General features: G+C 45.5%; 1 protein-coding gene across 13 annotated transcripts in view; it reads left to right on the top strand.

The window, feature by feature from the left end:
* Window positions 1-23768, top strand: part of LOC135906374 (transcription initiation protein SPT3 homolog) — a 585543-nt gene that overhangs the window by 557910 nt on the left and 3865 nt on the right. For all 13 annotated transcript variants that reach the window (XM_070538893.1, XM_065437734.2, XM_065437736.2 and 10 more), the window contains 4 exons: window positions 4185-4306; window positions 7773-7937; window positions 16301-16414; window positions 18235-18305. In XM_070538893.1, the coding sequence (XP_070394994.1) occupies window positions 4185-4306; window positions 7773-7937; window positions 16301-16414; window positions 18235-18279 (446 nt within the window). In that variant the 3' untranslated portion in view covers window positions 18280-18305. The remainder of the gene's footprint in view (window positions 1-4184; window positions 4307-7772; window positions 7938-16300; window positions 16415-18234; window positions 18306-23768) is intronic.

Raw genomic sequence — 23768 nt, 5'->3', positions numbered from 1 at the left:
AACAGGGGGCACTGAGGTAGTCATGACATACATCAAGGTAGCTGCTTGCAGATGAACAAACTTGACTCATAAACTGGCAGCGACTCATTGTTGATGGCGGGTACAGAAGGTAGTTCCAATTGTAGAAGGCCAGATGAGCAGTCAATGAGGGCAGAATGTGTGCGCAGGAAGTCATGGCCAAGGATGATGTCATGGAGACACTGGTGTAGAACGGTGAATAGAACTAAGGTCTGGCGGCCAGTGAAGCTCACACGCGCAGGACACATGCAAACGATGGGATGCAAGGATTACCGCCATCGGCAACGCGAACAACAGGCAACGTGGCAGGCATAAGGACCTTGCGAAGACGACAAGAAAGGCGAGCAATCAAGACAGATAGTTGTGCCCCAATGTCTAGGAGCGCTGAGACGGGCACGCCGTCCACTTCTGCATCCAAAAGGTTTTGTCGGGTAGCCAGGATCAACAGAGGATGTCCAAGTCAGTTGGCCAATGTAGCATCACCTCTGGGAGCCGCTTCGGTCAGTTTTCCGAAGGTGGACGACGAAAGTATGGCGGCAGCAAGCGATGGGGCAGCAGAGAGCAACAATGCCGGTTCAGGGGGGATGGCGAGCGGTCGTAGCATGGAGTTGGGGCAGGAACATAAGGGTGTAGTGGGTCATCACGAGCATGAAACAAAGAGGACCGACTGTCCTCTAGTCAGTAAGTGTACGCAGGACGAGGTGACCGCAGCCAGTAAAAGTGGCAATGGCAGTAAATATGGCCTATCCCATTGCAGTTGAAGCATATTGCCTGATCGCAGTATGTGGGATAGGTAGATTATGGGCGGGGAGGTCGAAAGAAATTGCTGACCGCAGGATGCAGAGTGGATGAATGTCTGCATGCGCCAGCTCTTGACGTACGACGGCTTGGATCAGCGATACTGCCAGGTGGGATCTATCGTAAGAATAAGCCTGGGGAACAGATAAAAACGCGGCCTCAATGTCATGCTGCACAATAAGACATAGCAAGCCTTCAGTACCAGGTGGCGGGATATCCTCACAAGTTGAGGGTTTGAGGTAGCAGCGGTGTTAGGGAGCCGCTCGAATTGTTGCGTGACACGACTGTTCTTCGCTTCTTCAAAGCGTCGGCACTCTTTTATGATGCCGTCGGCGGTGGAGCAGTCCTTATATACTAGTAAATTAAAGGCATCATTGGCAATGCCTTTAATTATGTGGCTGACTTTGTCAGCTTCAGGCCTTTTGTCGCCAACCTGCTGACACAGAGCTAACACATCCTGAATGTACACAACATATGGTTCAATTGATGTTTGGGCCCATCACGAAAGTTTCTTCTTGGCTCTCGCTGGCCCTCGAATGGCTTCCCGAAGAGCTCCTGCAGTTTTTGCTTGCAGATGTCCCAACTAATCAGTACCTCTTCGTGTGTTTGGAACCAAACATGGGCCATTCCCTTGATGGGTGTGTCCCCCCAGTTGTTCCTGCTGGCTCGCTCGTATTTGGTTAACCAGTATTCGACGTCCATGGCGTCAGTACCGGAGGAGGTACCAGGGTCTCGGAGTTGGGCCAGGACAACCAATGTTGTGGCAGCCGAGGCTGAGTCAGTGGGCCTCTCAGTCAACTTGGCTGTATGGCCCATAAGATGTCCGCTGCGAAGTTCCGTGGTGTCCTTCAGGTACACCCCACACCTTCACCAAAGATGTTATAGGGAGATGTGAAAAATGGTTTATCTACAACATTCAGACATTGGCAGCGAGTGGCACCACGACAACAAAGATGGCAGGCTGGGGCACAGCTTGTCCTCTTTCTAGTGGGCTATGCAACATCTTAGTGGATATGTGCTAGCATTCGTAAACAAAACAATATGTCTTCTTTGCCCGTAGGATAAGTGGCTTGTAGCAATATTCTTTGCTTGGAAAGCTGTTCAGGAGCACATTTACCACTTTTTAACTGGTTGCAATTTGCAATCATGTGCCGACAGATGTGTTTAGTTTCTTTTTGTGCACAGCATGCATGTTCAAAAACTGTTGAACTTTTTTGTTTATGATGTTCCTTGCTTGGAAATGTCTCTTTACGAGCTCACTTGTAACTTTTCGACACCTTATACCACTTTTGTGTTGCTGACCTGTAGTGCTCCCAATTAAGAGTGCCAGTATTGAAAACAAATAAAACCTTCTGCATTCTTTATTTATTGAATGGCTTCACAACCATCACAAATGGCATGATGGCGGCTTTCTTCCCTGTCTGAACCACGGGCCCATTGTCTCCTCTCTTGTCACAGCCCCTCCCTCTGGGACTCCCACGCCCTTCCTTCTGTCTTTGTTTCTTGCTGTGTAGTGCATTGCAAGAAGGGGTTCTGTGCACTCTCCACTTCACAGGACTCTTCAAGTACTTCATGCTGCTTATAGCTATTACTGCACTGCAGGTTTCGACATATGAAATAGGATAGCATGGTGTGTAGATCACGCAGTTAAGGTCATGTCTGGAGTCTACTTAGGCCAATTTACTCTGCAGTAAAAGCTGAAAATTCAAATGAAAGTCCACATGATTTTTTAGAGGAACCACCTGGCACACATTGAGTGAAATCTCAGTGCACATGACATGATCACACTGGCATACCAGGTGGCTCTTTTAAGAAAATCAGCATGCTTTTGTTTGAATTTTTAGGATTTGTCACTTTGCATGTCGATGTCAGTACTATGCAGACATAATCACTGCATAATCTATGCATTATGCTTGTCTCTTTGCAATGCCAAAATATAAGGAGGGACCCATTAGGGCCATTTCAGAAAACCTATTCATAAAGAAGTGCAGAAGCGGAACCTCAGTGCCACCATAAAAGGCACGGACCACTACCGCCTCCCCCCCCCCCCGCCGGTTTCGAGCTTTGCCTAAGATCAATTTCATATATGTTGCGTTCAAAAAATAGGCAATTCATTGTTTATCAACGAAAAACCTTGCACATACTATAAACAATCAGCCGTGCATGCTCACCGCATTCGCATTTCATCCAAAAAATTAAGTTATTTTTATGATAGCACGATTGACAGTTTTGACGCACAAAGTTCACCAAGCATAGCTATCAATTTCATTTCAATAACAGGTCTGATAGTTGGTTGTGGTTTTTCCCAGCAATCATTACTCTGTCATAAAGTGATGGACAGCCACACTCTGCAATGAAGGTCACAAAACCCTCCATTTTTATTCTCAGTGTTGTTACAATGCTCTCTGCTTGATACTATTGAGCACAATGATCATGACTGCAAGATTTGGCAACAGGCGATAAAAATGAGTAATGAGAAAAATGTAAGAGGTGAACAGATGCGTGTGATGGTGTGTTGGCAAATGTGTGGGCGCAGGTCAGCCAGATGGTACTAAGAAATCACCCAAGACTGAGAGGAATGAATTTATACACGAACGGTAGACATGGGACTGGACACATAAACTAAATACAGATGGTACATTAAACAAGTTTGTGCTATTGTCACTAATCTCAGTTCAGGTTCTGCATCACTCACAGTTCCAATTGTAATAGTTGATTTGAGCCGCAGCGTTGGGGTGGCTGGCGCGTAACTCAGCTCCAAGTCGCTACGACAGTGACGGGAGCCGGGGCGCAGCCTGGCCTCAGCAGGTCAAGAACAACGACGAACGCCGTAGGTCAGCCTGTCTTGGCAACTACAGGAGCTGGGGGGCAGCCCAGCCTTGACAAGGCAGCATGGCAACGAACGCCACAACATAGCCTGTCTCGGAAGTGTCAGGAGCCAGGGCAAAGCCCAGCCACAGCAGGATCCGCCAGGTAGCCTACAAGTGTTGTAAACCAGGGTGAAACCCTGTTCAGCAGGGGCAAGACCGGTGACGTCGGGACATGGCCCGCTGCTTGATCTGCAGTGCTGAGCGAGAGCTTCTCTTGCTGTCCCGCTCTGCTTTGCTTGTCGGCCCCATCACTCGAGCCGATCTCACGGGACCTGCACACCAGTCATGCTCGCACTCCCGCTTTTCGGCTCTGTAGACCAACACCAGCACTGGTTTTGGTGGTTGCATTTTTCAAATCTTGTCCTCCTAATACATGGTGGCATGGAGGTTCTTTTGTGACCCCTTGAAGTTTGATATTGTCTTATTAAATGTGTGTGCCACAATAGAAGTTATGGTGATAAGACAATTCCGTTCATGCTTGTACTTCTACCATTTCAGGCAGAAAAAACAAGACAGCACGGTTTCGAGAATGGCTAATGAAGGACATTGAGAGCGATGTGAAATTATCTCCAACTGTCTTGGACATCTTCAGTTACTTGGCCTATGAAACTGTGGCTCAGGTGATTTGTCTTTTTCTTAATGATAAGCTTTTGTTGCGTACTTCTCCACGTTTTGCATTGGCAGCTTGGTGCTCATTTTCTCACTGAGTAAATTGGGCCAATGCTGGAGATAATGTAATTAAAAGTGGACTGATCTCATAGGCTGCGTAATCCACAGTCGCGTAGGTCACATGGTAGAGGGCTCCATAGTTGCACAGTCACACAGGCGTGTTGGTATGTGACGGGTCACATAGGTCGCATTGGTGGGATAGCGTAGAAGGCTCAGTGCCTATATAAAAACTTATGTGGTAACAGTATGTGGCGTTTTTACCTACATGATGGAACCATAGTGTGTTCTCACAACAGAGGAATTGAAAACCAAGGAGCGCCGAATACGTTGCCGAGGAGGTGCATATTTGCTATGCGGCAAAGCAAGGTGCAGGATGCGTGTTATTGCTTGCGTGTTACCGCCAAGCCAAATGAGTCAAAACATTTGTGATGAGTGAACAGCTTCTTGCATCTACACAGTTGGAAATAAAATACAACTGCACACATCATGTGTTTCCTTACATAGCGCTTAATTGAAGTGAGTGAAGAAAGCTTCGCTTAATGTGTATTATAACAAGTGCGTTGCATTTGCCATAAGTTTTTTCGCACTTTCTAGCACGTTTCCTACAACACAGTGATTTTGAAATCTAGTAGCATGTACTGAGCTCCTGGTGGTCTCATGTTTCTTGCTTTCATAAGAAACCTCTATCTCTCACTGCCATTGAGGTAGAATAATATAAAAGGAATCAGCAGACTTTAGCAATTTCTCTGGCACTGAACTCATTTACTGTATCAGCAGCATTGTTCTCGCACCAGGCATCATCATCCTCTCAAAAGCTCTTTCTTTGTGACGCACATGATGTCATCCTCGTCCACTAAATAAATGTTTGCAGTTGTGGCCTCTAATTGAAACGCATGCACAAACATAACCCTCATGCTCATACAGGCTACCCGCTACACATTTTACTGACTTTCATATGCACTAACCAATGTATTGCCACAAATTGGGCATTACAACGTTATAATGAAGCCTTTGAATATCATGCCTTGTTCCATTAGCAGGTTCATGTGCTCTAGAGATATCTGTGAACAGGCTATATGTATACAGGTATTTTGTCTTGATTTACTCTCTGATTGATCTCCGATTATATGAATTATGAGCTCCTCGGAATGCTAGCCTAAACGTCTGTAATTAATTTGCAGAGTGTAGCTGGAAATGCCCACTTGAGCCGTCTGAGTGCTATCACTGCAGGCTCTGCCAGCCTTATCCACTGCATGTGGCATCCCTCGACACAGTCTTTGAAGGGCTTGTTTAAACAAATGTCAAGCAGTTGCAACTGTGACATCATGCATCCTGGAATGACAGCGAGTTGCGTGCTGAATTTGCACGGTAGTTGCTTGACAGATTCGGCCAGGTGACACCGAAAAGCATTGAGCACAAACTTAATAGAAGCCACAGCAACTGTGTCGCCTTGCAGCAGAGTTGCTGATGCTTTTGGCAGCTGGGATAACTTCTCTTTTAAAAGCAGCTGAATATTGCTTCCATGGTCCTGACGTTTTGCGATCATGCTGATTCTCATCACATCACACATCATTACCTGCAAACAGTTACCGGTATTGTTTAACTTCTCTCACCTCATTGCTACTATATGACTCCCTCTTGCACCATGACACTGTCAAGGGTAAGGGCCTTTCTGTACAGTCAATAAGAAAGGAGGTGCTCTCACTAAAGAAGGAGAGGGCGTGTGCCTTGCTTTTCTGAAGGGCGTGGCAAGGGGTGAGATGTTTTGAGATACAGACCAAAAGCAGACAGGATCAGTGCCAAATGTGGCAGAGACAGCTGTTTGCTGTAAAATTTTTGAAGTTGCGGTAGTGGTACAGCTTTGAAAGGAACTGGCAAGTACCCTGGCACTTGGTTGGAACTTGGCAGAGTAACCCACCAGTCTTCAGTGACAAGGTTCATATGATAATGTCATCTTGGAAGCCTTTGTGTAACATGTGGAAGGGAACTGAGGGTCTTTTTATTTTGTTAATTACAACCATAGATGCAAACAGACATTGAAGCCAGAGAAAGCATAAGGGGTCTCGTCTGTAATGTTTTATTGAAAGGTAAACAAAATTATACAGATCCCTTGTGCTGTGGGAATTGAAGTTATGCGAAGCATTTTGTAGGAAGCTAGCAATAGCGTCAACCCTTCGGCGGTGCACCTCGACCAGCTCTTTGACTCTCTTGATGAACTTGAGGAGACTTTCATTGTGTAGATTGGGCATGCTAAGGGTCTGGGAGAGCGCAGGCTTGCCTAGCTGCTTGATCATTGCAAACATGTGCCTCTTTCTCTGCACCAAGTAGTACCAGTACAGTAGCAGTAGCTGCTCAAGTAAACCTCTGACGAATGCAAAGTCCCAGTTGGCACACTTTTTGACGAAGTTGACGCCTTCTGAGCTTCTTTGTGAGTGTGAAAAGCCTGGATCATCCATCCGAGTCACTGTGATGACGCTGCCATCCTGGAGTTTGACACAGCAATGTCGTACTCAAACTCCATGTGTAGCACGAAAGAGCAGGCCTCGATGCTTGAATAAGATGAGAAAGGCTGTGAAAGTTTCGTGTAAGCATGGGAAGGAATGAGGAGGGAACACATTGCTGTCCAGTGACCAGAAATCAACGCTTGTCACAAACTTGCTTTTGAATCGCTGTTCGTATGGAGGCAACCACCATCCGGTGTTCCGCAGCCAAGGTACCCAGATCTTGTAAACACAACCTGGCTTGAGCGCAGGTAGTACTCAAGAATCGGAGGTGAGAGTCCGATGGTAAAGCTTGAATGATGAAGATACGCTGACCACGATGGCATCACGAACGCGAGCATATAACCAGTGGCTCAAGTTGATAGCCACTGCCAGCACCGCTCATAGGAGGCTAGATAGAAGGCTCAAAGTGTCTGAAGTTGCAGAGAAGTCTTTGTATTAATGGTGAAAAGGGAAATGAAAGTGAACAAGCAGACAACTTGCCACAAGTGGGAGACACACCCGCATATTCTGCATTATGCAGACACTGCTTTACCAATAAGCTACCAAGGCACAATCTTCCTGTCCACTTTCTCAAGCACGATATGTAGTATGTGAACTTAGAAGCCAGCACACAAAGAGGAAGATGTGTTGATGACAATGCAGTTAACGATGTCAGTGTGTCTTGTATGTGTCTTCCATTCATGTCTGTCCTCTTAGCAGCACATGTCTTTGAGCCAATGCCGATTTGTTTCCAGAAAATTGCCTTTTATGACACATTCTTCTGGCCACACTTGTTAGTGTTCATGGGATCAACTTTTCTTGCCTTCCACTAACCTCACCTTAGGAAACATTAAGTGCCTGCCTTACTTCTGTTAATAAATTTTACCTTCTCCCTACTCCTTTTTCTGACTTTGTTTACTGCTTTGTTACACAGATTGTAGATTTGGCGCTGCTGATAAAGAAGGAATCTAAGCATGACCCAAGCGACCCTCTGTCTTGGTCAATGCCCCCTTTGGTTGGAAACCCGGGGTTCCCCTCTACCCAGCTTTTTAGCTTCCAGGACAAGCCATGGCTACAGAGCGGCGATGGCACGTCAAAGGTGAGGAAATCACTCGGACCACTCTTTATTCAAGGCTGTTGCAAGCTACAAAGGCAGTATTCAGAGTGGTTATTTACAGAAAATGGATTTAACGCTGTTGAGAGCTCATAACATGCTTTTGGTTCCTCAGTGCATGCATACCTGTTATATTGCTTCCTCTAGTTAAGTACAGTACACTGTGCGCAAGAGAACACAGGATAGGAAGAGATTAGACATCAGATGCAAGCTGCCAACAGAATTTTATGACACGTTTTCTGGCTTTAAGCATCTTGTAAGTATTGCAAAAAAAAAATCACAGTTTCGACCAAAGGGCAAAGCATTAAAAGCGTTAGCAAGGTTTAGCATGGCGCTGAAGCTCCTTGGACTATGTTCTAACCATACACAGGGGCAACATGTTGGCATGATGCAGCATGCGAGGCACTTGCTGGTGTACAGCAGAAACAGAGCTGTGGAAGCTACCAATTATCTCAGAATGCTGGCATGACGACAAACACCTCAATGGGGCACGAGATGAGACCGAAAGAAAACAATTGGCATTTGTAGCTTGGAGTTCAGTGCCCGTTCCACAATATGCATGCAGCTGCAGAATAGGAATTTTAGTGTTTGTGCATGCAACACTCATGCCAGCAGCGGAATGCACAATGCTGCCCTGGCTCTGCTGCAGAGCTGATTAAGCAGTGCTTGACGGTGTGTTCACTTTGCTTTGTCATTTTGGCATCCAAATGCACTGTGGATCTGTCGTGACTCTGGAGGCATTCTAGCTTACTACATGGAGTCCACGAATGGGCCGAAAATTGTCAGCGTGACACCACTATGGCAGCACGACGGTGCCAAAGCCACCAGTGGTACCAGTGCCACCAGCATCACCAGCTATGCAAATGCTTCTTGAATGTCCGTACAATTGCTATTGTAATAAAGATATTTTGACAGAAGCATGGGCAAAGGCATAATGACAGTGGTGGTTTTATATGCCAGCATACTTGAGCTCTGTGCCTCCAGCTTCACACGATTCCACAGTATTGAGAAAGTTTTGGTCAGAATTGCAGCAAGCTGCACATGATTGTGCAAGGTTGCAGGCTGACACAGCTCCTCACTCTGCATGATTCTTTAACCACAAATACATACACAGATCTGGGGACTTCTTTTGAGGATACAATGAGATTTCAGCACATTGTAATAGATAGGGTTTAGTAAACTTCACAGGAAAGTGAAAATATAAGTGTATTTCTTGAACGGATGTTTCTTGTGCCAAGAACAACTGCTGCAATAAACAGCAAAATGAGGAACCCACAATGGAATGAATACCAATCATCATGGCAGTGCTTTAAATCCAGAAAAACATTAACAACAAAGCTATTTTCTTTATTTTAACAACCTAATTCATGTTGGTTGATCTGTCATCATTTGTACATTTACATTAGAACCTCGTTGATATGTTCCCGTTACATACGTTTTCCCTGTGCCAACGTTCGCAATTGAGAGCAGAAAAAATTACCTATTAGAGTTACGCTCACATTTTACTGGTTCATACATTCCCAGAACACATGGTTTTTCCACACCAACATTCAGTCCATAGCCAAACTGCGATGGTATGAAACATTTTCTGGCCGCTAGATCCCATGTAAACAAGAAAATGCGCGAGGCACGCTCGATAGAGAACAATATATGGCTGCCCACCATGGCAGCTTCACTGCAATACTCGCCCGCCCGGCTCACATGAAAACGCCAGCGCACACTCAGTTTCTCATTTCGGTACCAGCAAATCTTCTCCGGGGTCACCGCACACGGCATTCACAGCTATCATTGCCAATCCTACTGTGATAAGCATCTTCGCCTATCTGTATCACAGTACATGGTGCTGTCAGAAGCGTAGCGCATGCTATTAATAGGCGACAACCAAAACACGATGCCGTTCCATGCTACAGACTGCGATTGCCTACGTTTTTTGCCCGCTAGATCCCATGTGAACAAGAAAAGGTGCGAGGCATGCGCGATAAAGAATAGTATATAGCCGCCCGTCTCATGTGAAAATGACGACATGCACAGTTTCTTATTTCGGTACCAGCAAATCTTCGCCTGGAGTCATCGCACGCTGCATTCACAGCTATCACCGCCAATCCTATTGTGATAAGCATCTTTACCTATCTGTTTTACAGAGCGTGGTGCGTAGTGCCATTGGTAGCGCACTGCACGCTTTTAGTAGGCGATTATCCAAACTTGCCACCATTCCCTGCTGCAGCCGGTGCAATGTAAACATGACGTTTTGCTTTGGTGGCATCCAGCGTCACCCACTAGCCAGCTCAATTTCGTTTCGGTTTCTCATCACCCTCTTAAAACACCACGCAATACAATAACAAAAAATGCGTGTCCGGCTGTCGTACCATCACCAGTTCAACATACATTGGTGCCTCATGCTGCGAAGATCCGTGCGACACATTGCATTACGTATATGTCAACAATAGTGTGTCAAATTTTTTTGTTATTTTAGATCGTATGTTTGCCCGGTTAGTATGTTCTTTCTCGCGTTTTTTTTTCTATAACATATGAACGAAGTTCTACTAATGTATTATGTTTGTTAAGGTATTACATAAACATCTTAGTTAACATTATCTTGTGGAACTCGTGATGGTTGCTTAGTGGCCATGGTGTTGGGTTGCAAAGCATGAGTTCACGGGATTGAATCCCGGCCATGCTGGCCGCATTTCGATAGGAGCGAAATGTGAAAAACACCCATGTACTTAAATTTAGGTGCACCTTAAAGAACTGAGATAGTCCAAATTTCCAGAATTCCCCACTACGGCGTGCCGCATAATCATATTGTGGTTTTGGCACATAAAACTCCATAGTATATATTTTTTTAACATTATTTTGTAAAGTAAAGCATTGTTTTGCAATGATTGCACACAAAGAAGCTCTAAGTGCAGTAAACATGCTTGTATTCCTCAACCATAGATTATACCAGTGGAACTCCACTGTATCATTTTCAGCATAATTAAACTTACTTGGAAGAATGGCAAAAAGGTTTTTGACTGCTTAGCATTGAGCAAAAGGAAAATGGGGAAGAAATATGACAAAAAAAAATGGAGAAGGCACAATAGAGGTTAGTGTTGCATTTCAACTCCTTGAACGGTGTTGTAACTATACATGGGTGTGACATGTTGGCATGAAGAAGCACTCAAGGCAACTCGTGCTGGGCAGAAGGAACGCCTTAGCATCTACGAAGTGTCTGAGAACGCTAGCATACCATATTGACTGCAAATAAAGACGAGGACAGTGGAAGAGAACACAAAAACAACACCGCCCGTGTTGTTCTTGTGTTTTCTTCTGCTTTCCTCGTCTTTATGTGCGGTCAATATAATATGCAGTAAACACCAGCTAGGACAAACTGAAGTTCTTCTGAAACAGTAGCATCATGAGCGCCACCAGTGGCGTTCCAGGCATCGCACCTGGACGCTGCACGAAATGAGATTGACAGGAAGCCATCGGTATTAGTGTCCAGTCAAATATTAGGTTTGTAAAAATTACAAACTCCGGTACTGGTGAAATTATAACACGTTCAGATTGCATTCCCTAATATTGGTCTGCAATTTTGAATAATTAAACATAAAGGGGCATACATTGTGAAAATAAAGTTTTATGATTATTCTTTGAGTGCTGCAATAAGCAAAATTCTGAACAATAAATCAGTCATGGCCATAAAACCTAGTCAGAGCAACTTTGGCATTTTAATGATGTAGCATCTATATATTCATGCCGAAGCATCTATACGGCCCGCCACGCCAACATTAATGTCAATGGTCATGCTTTGCCGTGCTTCACATGTATAGCATGGCGTGCGAATATCAGCTATGGAGTAGTTTTCTTGAATATGAAAATGAATAAGCATTTGTGAATGTGATGGTAGGCCAACAGTGATAGAGTAGCATTTCTTTCCAATGGGAGAGTTTGGGTGGCAGCCAGAGTCATTAGGCAGGGTTGGAGGATTGGATTGGACAAACTTTAGTAAAGGTCCTGCAGGACGCATGTCAGCACGCAGTGGGCATCTCCCACGCAGTGACCGACAGGAAGTACTTGGCGGCCGCTGCGCGAGCCTGCTGGACGGCCCATTGCTGGTCTTGTAGGAGCGGGCATCGTAGGGTCTTCGCACACTTGTCGGAGGTAGAGTCGGGCGGAGCGTTTCTGCACTCCCAAAGCATGTGTGCGAGTGTCACCGTGACCCCGCACGAGGGGCACACATCATTGGGTAGACGTCCGGGTAGATGATGTGTGAGGTGGCAGGGTCAGGATAGGTATGTGTTTGTAACAAACGTAGTGTTAATGCCTGTGGCCTGTTTAGTTTGGGGTGCGGAGGTGGAAAGAGGCATCATCCCAAGTAAAAGTGTTTGGTGATATCATTGTACGTTACTGGGGCGCCCCTGTTCACCTCCAACTCATCGAGACGTGGTTGCCCGGGGGTGATGGCGCGGTCGGTAAGCGTGCACGCAGCGTTGCGGGCTGTCTTATGGAGGTTGGGTGGGGTGCCCGGGATCTGACCCAGGTAGACGGGAAACCAGAAGACGATGTGGTGTTTGAGGGTGCTCGGATCAGTGCCACGGAGGATGCGTAACACCTGGTCGGAGATGACTCCTCTCTTGAACGCTTTGATGGCCGGTCTCGAGTCACTGAACATTGTCTTTCGCTTGTCGTCGAGCATTGCCAGGGCTATGGCCACTTGCTCCGCCACCTCGAGGTCGCGTGTGAGTACCGTGGCAGCATTTAGGGTGCGCTGCGAGAACGAGACTGCTACCACAGCGAAGGCTTGGTTGCATCGGTAGGCGGCGGCGTCCACGAAAGCGACGTCGTCTGCTTTCTTGTTTATGCGTTTGAGGAATGCGGTCGCCTGGGCTAGGCGGCTGCCTCGAATGTGTTCCATATGTACATTTTGCGGAATGGGTGCGATCGGGATCAGGTCACGGAGCTCGCAAAAAAAACGGTATAAACTCCGGTAGATTCTGGGTGTTCGGTGGGAAGTAGCCGAGCTCGCGCAAAGTGTGACGGCCGGTCTTGGTTGTCGTCAGCCATATCATCTGCACTGGTTCCTGAGCCTCAGCGATCTCTTCGAGCGTATTGTGCACCCTGAGCTCGAGGAGTCAATACATCGACGTGGTGATCGGGAACCCAAAGGCCCGCTTCACTGCCTTTCAGATGAGTGTATTGAGCTTGCCACGCTCCGATTATTTCCACTTGTGCATTGCTGCGACGTAGGTAAAGCGACATAGGACGAATGCGTGTATGAGATGCAGCAGATTGTCTTCTTTGAGGCTGGGGTGATGGTTGGCCACTCTGCGTATGAGTCATATTGCATTGTCCATCTTTGTCGTCAGCTTGCGGACCGATTGGATGTTTGACCCGCTCGCCTCGATTATCATTCCCAGTACTCAGATTGAGTCGACCCTGGGCATTGGGCGACAGTCTCTGGTGCGGATAGTGATGTTTCACTCAGTCAAGGGTTCCCACCCCTTAGGCCTTTTGCCTTGTAGTTTTGGACAGTACAACAACAGCTCCGATTTGGCGGAGGAGCACTTGAGGCCCATGTGGTCGAGGTAGGACTCGGCGGCTTCAATTGCCTCCTGCAGAGCGGATTTGTTAAAGCCGTCCGACCCCGCAGAGCACCAGATGGTGATGTCATCCACGTGTACTGTATGGTTGAGGCCTTGTATCTTCAAAAGGCGTTCGGAGAGCCCAGTCATCACCAGGTTGAACAGCATCGGCGAAAGGACAGAGCTCTGGGGGGTGCCACGCTGTCCGAGCTTGAGTTCTTCCAACGTGAGGTCTCCGGCACGGAGCACGGCCTTGCGATGGGTTAGGAAGGAGCAGACGAACTCATAGAATCGGCGCATGAGCTCTAGGTCCGCGATTGCCGTAAGCGTTGTTGAATGCTCGATGTTGCCGAACGCCTTCTCCAGGTCAAGGCCGAGTATGGCGTGGGTGCTCCAAGTGGCCTTGGCGTCTATGACCTGGTGTTTTAGGAGAAGCGTCGTATCCTGCGTCGAGAGACCGGGTGGGAAGCCAATCATGTGGTGTGTGAAACAGTCTTGGTTTTCAAGATACCGACCAACTCTGTTGAGTACGACATGCTCAGCCACCTTACCCATGCCTGACGTGAGCAAGATGGGGCGAAGGTTATCGACGCCAGGCGCCTTCCCCGGTTTTGGAATGAGGATCGTCAGGGCAAGTTTCCAGGCATCAGGTAACTCGCCCTGCCCTCACACATCATTGATGGCGCCCAGTGGTACACGACCAACCGGTCTAAGTTTCGCAGGAGCTTGTTGGTTATGTCATCAAGGCCTGGGGTGGAACGGCCGTTCAGTTCGTGGAGAGCCCGGCGTACCGCTTCGGCGGAAAATTCGGCGTCGAGGAGGGTGTTGTCCGTACCTGTGTATTCGGGATGTAGGGTCGGCGGGCCTGTGGGTAGCAGCAGGTACTTATGCACAAGGGTCTTGACGATGTGATCTGGCGAAGCGGTGCCTTTGGCCTCATGAAGGACTTTGGTCAACGAGTGGTGCTAGTACATGCAGATGTTGGTGTCGTCAAGCAGGTGTTTGAGGAGGTTCCACATTTTCCCTTTGCGGACCTGTCCATCGACCGAGTTTCAGACTTTGTCCCATTGCTGTTTGGATAGGAAGCTGCAGTGTTCTGTTATGATCTTGTTCAGCTCTGCAATGCATTTGCGGTTGAGACGCTGGCTCTTCCATCGTGTCAGTAGAGACTGTTTGGCCTCGAGCAAGTGTGCGAGACTGCTGTCCATCTTCTCAGTTGGCGTATCCATGCTGAATGTTTTCATGGCCTTACCGACGTCAGCCTTGAGCTTAGCCGTCCACGTCTCAAGGTTCGGGGCAGTGTCGGGAAGGAGTCATAAGGCGCGAGTCTTGTGAAAGAGGTCCCAGTCGACCCACGTGTACAACTTGGGCTTCCTGACGATGGTGGATAAGTGCATGGCCAGTATGAGATGGTCGCTGCCAAGATCCTTCGCAAGATTGGACCAGTGGGCATCGGCTGTGTTCTTCGCGAAGCAAAGATCCGGGGTGTTGTCTCTGTGTGTGCACGTGCCGATGCGTTTAGGGAACGCCTTGTCCGTCACTAGGGTGAGATCCAGGTCGTTCGCTTGCTGCCAATGCGCGGTATCCTTGGGGGTGTCATACACATAACCCCAAGTGCGATGCGCAGCGTTAAAGTTGCCAGCTATCACGAACTGGTTTGAGCCTGCAAGACGGATGGCTCTCTGGAATAGGCATCGGAAACGTTGACTCTTTTGTCTGGGGCTGCTGTACATGTTCAGGATGTACAGTTTGTCGGGACATGTCACTTGGGAGAATCTCCGTCATCAGGTTTTCCACCTCGGACATGCCGAGGTCATGCGCACGCTTTTTAGAGACCAGCGTGGTGGTACCACATCCTCATGCGAGACCTGGTTATCACTGGTAACCGGTGAGCGCAGCGGTGTGTTTGAGAGTTTCTTGCAGTAGGATTACGTGGGGCTTGGCGTCGTGGCCGCGTAGGTATTGCTGCAGGGAGGCTTTCTGTGCAGTGAAACTCCTGCAGTTCTACTGCCAGATGTGGAACACTTCATCTCGCCTGGTCATCTTGATGGTTGTAGTGCTTGGCCCGGGCGCCTGATGGTTGGAAGGGCGTGTGGGGGTGAATTCGGCAGGGGGTGTTGTGGTGAGACCGGCTTACCAGTGGCAATGGCGGGGGCTACGATGTTTTCGAGATGATGTTCAACTGTCCCCAACTGATTACCATGGGCCGTGAGAGTGGACTGTACGTGGGCCATATTTTCTTCGAGAAAGTGGAGGCTCTCTTTAATTGCGGACAGCATACTTCTAATCTCGTCTAACTCGGGTTTCAGTTCTGGTAGGGCACGAGCGACAGCGTGTTTCTTGGCCGCGCTCTCGCTGTCCGCGCTACCAGCGCTAACAGGTTGCGGTGGTGGTGATGGGGTTACTGCCTTGGCAGCACTCTTGGCGGTGGGCATCATGGCTGCGCGTGTGCTCCTTTCGTTTTGTAGTTCGGCAGTTAGGGCCATAAGTTTGAGGGTTGTCTCTTTCGTAGTGGCGTTTTCACGTTTGAGTAACGCCATATCAGTTGGAGGAGTACTAAAGAAAATTAGCTGAAGTGGCAGCTGGCATGGAAGCTGGAATTGCTGTGTGAGCAGAACAAAATTTTCACAATGTCACTAAGTATTCTTTATCCAAAGAATGCTCATGAAGCTTGTTTAATGTGCTTGTATATGTTTGTATGATATGGTGAAAAGATTGAGCTATCAAAATTGTTTCATTCATTTACGTTGTGTGCATGTTTCTTCACAATTTTTCACTACCTAGAGTGGTGAATATGCCAAGAAAGCCTTGCTTCCCTCTGAATGTATCACACCAGAAGAGATCAGAGAAGCCATGAATAGATATATGACTCGACGAGGGCCCATGGCCTCTTTTGCAGTAAGTATACATTGCCCTCATGTGTTATTTTCAATGGCTAATAGTATTGGTACCGGTTTGACCTGTGTGTTTATGACTCACCTCACAGACACTTGGACCCTTTGTGGTACAGACACATGCATTCTTATTTGTTGTGATTGATTAGTGCCACCTATGCTTGATGGAATGAGAACTACATTAGCCAGATCAGAGATCCATGCATTTGCCATGACAGGGTCACTTTTCATTAATTGTCATGCTGTGCAGTCACTGTGAGGCAGTGTTCTTCATGAACGAGGCAAAATGGACATGATGACTTCAGCAGTTTCTGTCTTACGATTCCACACTCGGCACACATGTGGACATTGCAGGCAATCTCTGTGCTCACTACTCTCCTTTGTAATCACATGAGGATGGTCATTAAATGCCTATACACATCCCAAGAAAATGTGGTCGACTCCAGTAGCCATCGCACCACCATTGTTGTTTCTTGTCTGTTCTTTGGGTGAGCTGATCATCCCGTGTACTGTGCCGTCATGCTCCTTGTGCTACACATGTAGTTTAGAGCGTGTCGTACATTAAAGCAGTATTCTGTTGATCAGCATCTAGGCTATGAGGAATTTCATAGCATGTGGTGCCTTTGTAGTGGCATCAGAGAGAACAGCACCCTCTCCCCTTCACTCTTTGCGACCACCACTACTGCACATATTCATACAGGTGGCTCAGTGATGTCAATCCCCACCATTTCGCACCCTCTGCCAACAAACATTTCAGAGCACAGCTCTTAGGCGCTTGAACTAGTAAAGGCAAGGCGCAGAAGACCAGGACTCAAGATTAAACACAAACGACAGGACCGGCGACAGGCGCCGGTCCTGTCATTTATGTTTCATCTTGAGTCCTGGTCTTCTGCGCCTTGCCTTTACTAATTCGAGCATGAACCAACTAGCCCCAGCAAGAGTTTCACTTAGGCGCTATTTCCTCCGTTTCGCGACGGCGGTGTCCCTCGGCATAACCGAGTGAACAAGCACAGTGAACAATGAAAGAGGGAATGTGGAGCACAGCGGAGGATGAAAGATGGCAGTAGCAAAGAGAATGCAAGGAAAAAATTGCAGGAGGAGGGTATGGCTAAAGCGGGAGAAGAAACGCGTAGTGCCGCGCGTACGGGCTCTGCATCGACGACTGCTACAAGATGGTGCCAGAGTAGCGTGCCGCTGTCTGTTCACTGATGACATGCAGTGAGCGCGTCCACCGATACCACATATAGAAACAAAGCTCTACATGAACGGAGCTCTGCCTGCAGTGGCCCTGTGAACGCACCCACACGTCACCCACACGCTGCCTCTCGCAATCTCCCGATTAGTGAGGCACTCACGCCACGCTTTAACCCGTTTGCAATGTACCTAACAAGAGAGATTGTCTGCACCAGGCAATATATCGTGAAATGAAAATAAGTATAGAGCTGTGCTCAAATTTCGCATTGAAAAGTATTGCAATCGTCAGGGAATTTTTTGATGCTCAGATTTCAACAAGTGTGAGTTGAATGTGCATTAAAACTGCAGCACAAGATAGATTATTGCATATTGACCCTATTTTTAAAACAGAGACCTCGTAAGAAAAAAAATGACCTTCTGCTTAGATGTATTAGGGCCAGTTTTCAGGGATGGAATGGAACTCTATGTTGCTAGCATTCCTTTCACAATATGTACAGCTAGGTGCGCAAAAGTAATTTCTTCACTGAAGGTTGTGTACAATGCAAGATTTCATGTCACTTGTGTCAAAACTGCCTGTGAATGGTTTTCCTTGAATTATGATAAAGTTTTTTTTTTTTTCTTCCCATTCAGAAATCCCAAATTCAAGGTTCTTGCAAGCATCTTCTCTGTTGCTAAGTTCAGTCTCTGGGTAGAAACATTGTGTAAGTATTTAGTTCCCTTTTGAAAGTTTCAAGAGCACATGTTTTTATGTTGTCCGAAGGGCAGCTGACTTCCACTATACTATAGCAAACCTAGTACAACATGAAAAGTTGGTTTTAATTACTGAAAAGTTCAGAATAGGAAGGGAGTTCTGACATACTTAATAAAGTGCATTTTTCATGCATAGAAGTACCAGAGTGGTATTCAGAATTTGCACTAAATAGCTGGCGTACTTAACATAATGCAAATCACGTCGTCTACATCCTTAACACTGCCTATGTTCACAGTCTTAAAGGAACACTACAGCAAAACACTAAATCAGTTGAGACTGATAAAGCGTTGTATGAGAACCCTGCAGGTGGTCATTACAAAATTATTGATTGTTAAATTGATTATTATTATTATTATTATTATTATTATTATTATTAAATGAGAAAATGAAGGTCAAAGTATCAGAACTTGAATTTCGCACCAAAACCCCGACACCGGTACATCAGTGTGACGTCAGGGATTCCAAAGTGTTTCTTCGTATATGGACCACATTGGCTCAGTAAAGGTTCCCGAAACTTGCTATGTTTAATATTTTATCCCTTTCGAGCACAATGTAGTCAATTTGTACCGCTAAATAATTAAGCAGGCCCTAGAAAATGCCATCAAAATCTATGATGTCACGGCGAACTGGTGCGAGAACTTCAAGGAGTTGTTGTCACCCGTCTTTCGCTTTTGCGCTTTTACTGGCTTACTAAGCATCTTCTAGTGGTAAACATGGTTGTCTTAGTATTGCGGAAGGGCAATTGACTACTGAATTAAGGATTTTTTTCTTTAGTGTCCCTTTAACTCCTGTACCAGTGAAATTATTACACAACAGTACACATTAAGACATCCACCTATTATTTTCCTTTCTCTGAAAGAAGAGAGCCTTTATCAAAGCAAGGATCTAGACTTTTTTCCTTTGTGGGGTAAGATAGAGACAGAGTGATGAAAGAAGGTATTTAGAAGTAAACTGTTGCGGCTTTGAGGACAGTTTGGCGCAGTGGCTGTTGCATTTCTTGTTACTCCCTCTCTATAACATTACAAGGAATGTTCTAAAAATATTGCACAAAATAATTTTAAATATTAATGGATCTGTTTATTACACTTGAGTGAGTTATGTGTGGTAGCATGTGCGGGTTTTCCTTGCTCTTTACCTTCGTGGTGCTATTCTTATCTGCTTTCTGCTGCCGATAGTGTCGCTTAAGGACAACCTGCATTCAGTGTTGCCACCAGTGATGACTTGTGTTGCACCACTTGGCATTGACACGGAGCAAGATGCTGCACTGATTTATTGAACGCTTCTCTTTTCAAATTTTGGTGTCGGCTGGTGAAACCAGCACCGAGATCTGTCATGCCCATACCCCGGCATAGTGTCCTGTTTCGTTGCCCTGCATTGATGCTGAGAGACGCAACATCAGTCAGTGCCGGTAGAGACAACTGAATGTGTCTCAGCCTTTGTTCCGTATGCCGACACAGAAGTGAGGTGAACTCTTCAACTGTAGAATTTTCTTTGCATTGGTGCTGCAAACGACACACAAACAACTTCTAAATGCGTGTGGCGTTACTTGTGCTACACCACAGAATTTCCTGCACATTCAGTGCCACCTGTTTGTACGTACAGTGCTCACAGCAGAACCGTTAAAAGGACCCCTAAAGCACTTTGAGTTCGAAGTCGAGTGAACAGTTTCTCTCTCGTCTTCGCTACCCTCCCCATGGGCACTATCTCCTCATCATCACATACTTCTCTAGAAGACACGCAAGCATTGCGTTACAGCTGAATGTCACATTGAACCTCTTTTCTTGTTTGGAAACACCATCAACTTGGGCTTATAAAGACTCCACACTTTTTGCCTACTATTGTTCGTGCCATCACACATGCAGTGCAAGACATGCTCCAGTGGGTGAAATCAGAAAAAGAAAAGTAGGCATGCGAATGCATAGCAAGAACATGCTACTAGCGGACAGATTGGAACTGAACTTCTTGATTTGGACCAGGTGACAGGTTTTATCTCAGTGACGTCATATGCATGACCCTGTTGGCGTCATGATGCATGGAGAAGGGACTTGAAACACTCGGAGAGAAGCACACGGTTGCTTTGTTTAATATCAGAGGTGGTGTAGGGGATTCCTTTAACATCCTTCTAATGCTGAAGCGCCCTAACATCCTGTGTAGTGCTAATGCAATAATATCAGAAAGCAATGAACCAAACGTGATTCACAGTATCATTAACATAGCAGTGACCTTGAAGACACTAGTGGGATAGTTTTCGCTTACTGCTCACATGTGAGTGCAGTAAACCCTTCTTGTAACAAAGTCGTCGGGACAGGAAACTTACTGCATTATAACCAGTATTTTGTTAAAAACAGATGAACTATAGGAGAGACATAGAAATGGGAGAATATCAAGAACATCGAATAAAGTGATATTCCAAATAAAGCAATTTTGTTATAATGAGGGTTTACTGTAGCAGCAGCTAGTGAAGACTGTTTCTTTCTAAATGTCTTAAATGAGTGTTAATGAGAGGAAATCTTTTCAGAACTCTTAGAGCTTGATAGCCTAAACTCGCCTATTGAAAATGAACAGATGAGAAACATTCATGATATCAGTCAGGCATATGGTTTAAATCACTCCTATTGAATCCACCAAATGTTCATCACGTAGGTGCATATTTGTTTATTCTTGTTTTCGTTTTTCTTTTTAAATACCACGCTGCTTTTTACTTTGCCATGTAGGATCAGAATAGGCAGTGGCACATACAGTACATACATTTCTCTAACACATACGAAGACCAGAAAGCTTTCCTGCCTTAAAGTTTGCTGTCACCTGTGTAAAATGCAAGTGTCAGTTTAACGAGGTTGGGTACATTACAAAAATTGCCTTGCACGTTTGGTGGACATATTGTGCATTTATTTTGCATGTTTCATTTATAGAATACAAAATATGATTTGACTGCTCATGTTTAACATGGCTGATGATCTTGTGCCACGTTTGATTAGTTATTACTCATTTGAGTAAACAGTCATTTGACATGTATAGTTGAGTTAACATGCTCTTCCCTGTTTTGGCATGTGTGAACATGCATTGCAACTTTTTAACGTAGTCAGGTTGGTAAAATCAACTAACTAACGTCAAATCAGCAGGAATTGACTGTACTTGAATATATTAAAGTGACAACTTTATGAATGATACAGATTTTACTGCTTCGAAAAATTCTGCTTGCTTGCTTGAAACCGTCAGGGGGAAAATGGACCACTATTGGAATTGCTGTCGAAAACCCGCACCTGTCATTGTTATGCGCAACTATTTTAGCACTGGCTTTATTTACACAATCATTGAAATCAATAACAACAAGGCCTCAGTTCTGCTTTTCAAGTATCAATAGAAGTTATTTCACGGCACTGAACTTGGTAGCCTGATGGCGCTATAATCGGTGACATCCTAAGGATGCAATGGCAAATAAGGTGCTGTCCAAATCAAACAGAACTTTTATGGTTGCGCCAACCAACTATGTTTACTCATTTCTGTGATGGCACAGAGGAGGCAAATTTCTTTAAATGCCCCGTGAAACATTTTCGAACTAATCACAACATGGCCTCACTATTAAAGGACGTCATCTCATGAATCTCATGCCATAAAATTTTTTTTAATCCTTTAAGTATAAGTGGAGTGATCGCACTGAGACGCGGCTTTCTCTCTTTCGTCTCTGCCTAGAGCACTGGAAGCTGCACCGTGGAGAAACCAAGGGGGCGAAGCCCCACCTAAAAGTTTAGTTTCTCGATCGCAAAAGGGTTTGTTGTGGCACGCTGTCGCAGACTCGGTAGATTACGCTATGCAGCATGCTGCTGCTATCTTGGAGGCCACAGACAGCAGACATAGCTACGTGCAACTCTCGTGTGTAGGCTGGCAGTGTAAAGATGAAATGATTGTTCTGCCCTTTTGAGATCACGTACATATTTATAATACATACATTTAAATAAATTAGCAATTATGTGTAACTGAGAATGTTCTCACAATCAGGATAATCAGTCAATAGCTGTTGGTGGATTCAGCTGCTTGCGATGACACTGCACAACGACATTGTGGATGCAAGAGCACGCAATTTTTCGATGTTTTCGAAATTGTAAATTGTAAATTCTCTGCTGCATGCAGTGCATTAATATTTCGGTCACACATTACCGAAGGGTCTTGTACAGATCGGCAATGTTTTCTTAATATGTCCAAAAAGTGTTTCAGGGCCCCTTTAAGTATTGGCGCTCCTTGGGAACTATGTTTTAGCAGATTGTAGTACTGAATTCTGAGGTTGTCACCAAGCATAGTGTAACACAGCACTCTCTACCTTTCTAATAAGTGAACTTTGCACTAGGCTAGTTAGTGCTGATTGGTTATCATGACAAAACAATGCATTCAAAAAACACAAGTCGGAAAGCTGTTCCAAAACAAGGGCTGGCATTCTTATACTGGAAGCACAACTACTATATGCTAGTTAAATCTAAACTCACATGACAGCTGGAAGGCAGAAAATTACTTGGCAGATGAAGAATAAAAAAATTTAAAAAATGGTGAAGAGCTTTTAGTTGCATCTCAGTTGGGAGGTGCCATGTGAAGCAGAGACAATCTCGGGTGTTATTCAAGGAATAAAAAAAAAAGCCAGCCTAATTCATTCTTATATGCCACTTCAGCACAAGCAATGTCACCTCATACATGACACCATTATAAAAAGAATTAAATGGTGTAGTGTCATGTCTTAAAACTCTAAAAATGGGTTGTGAAGGACGCCATAGTGGAGGACTTAGAGGACTCCAAGGTAATTTCGACAATATGGGTTTTTTTAATGTGCACCCAATGCATGGTACACAAGCATTTTTGCATTCTGCCCCCATCAGAATGGGGGAGGAATGCAGAATTGAACCCACAACCTAGGGCTCAGCAGTGCAATGGCATCAATGTAGCATCTATATAATGTAGCACAGTATCTACATTAATGTATATCACATAACATGACTACATCTAGCATTAACCTAATCATCTGCGTCAAAGAAGCTGTACGTCAATTGATTCCCACAGTGTACGAGATCCATGTAATTTTTAAAATTCTTGTGAGGTTCCCAGTTTTGTGATGCTGCTATCACATCATTCTTGAAGCACTCATGAGTATTCAGCCAGTATTTTTCTTTACTTGTATTCTTTAGTGTTGTGAGTTAGGTGGTAAATGTCATGCCTGCAAAAAGAATTCTTGGAACTGTCGATGAGCCATGTGTTGCCCATGAGCTTGGACATTTTCTTTCTTTATTTTTATTTCCTCCATTTGGCCTAAAAATAACTATCTATTACAATCAACAAGTTGGAAATAGGAGTAATAGCCTGCTGCCTTCACTGCTGATAATGCAACCTGAAGCTTAAATAAGGTTATGATGCTGGCCATAGAGTTCCC

The sequence above is a fragment of the Dermacentor albipictus genome, chromosome 5 (genome assembly GCF_038994185.2).
Source record: "Dermacentor albipictus isolate Rhodes 1998 colony chromosome 5, USDA_Dalb.pri_finalv2, whole genome shotgun sequence".
NCBI classification, from domain to species: Eukaryota; Metazoa; Arthropoda; class Arachnida; order Ixodida; family Ixodidae; genus Dermacentor; species Dermacentor albipictus.
This window is presented reverse-complemented; position numbering and strand designations above follow the sequence as displayed.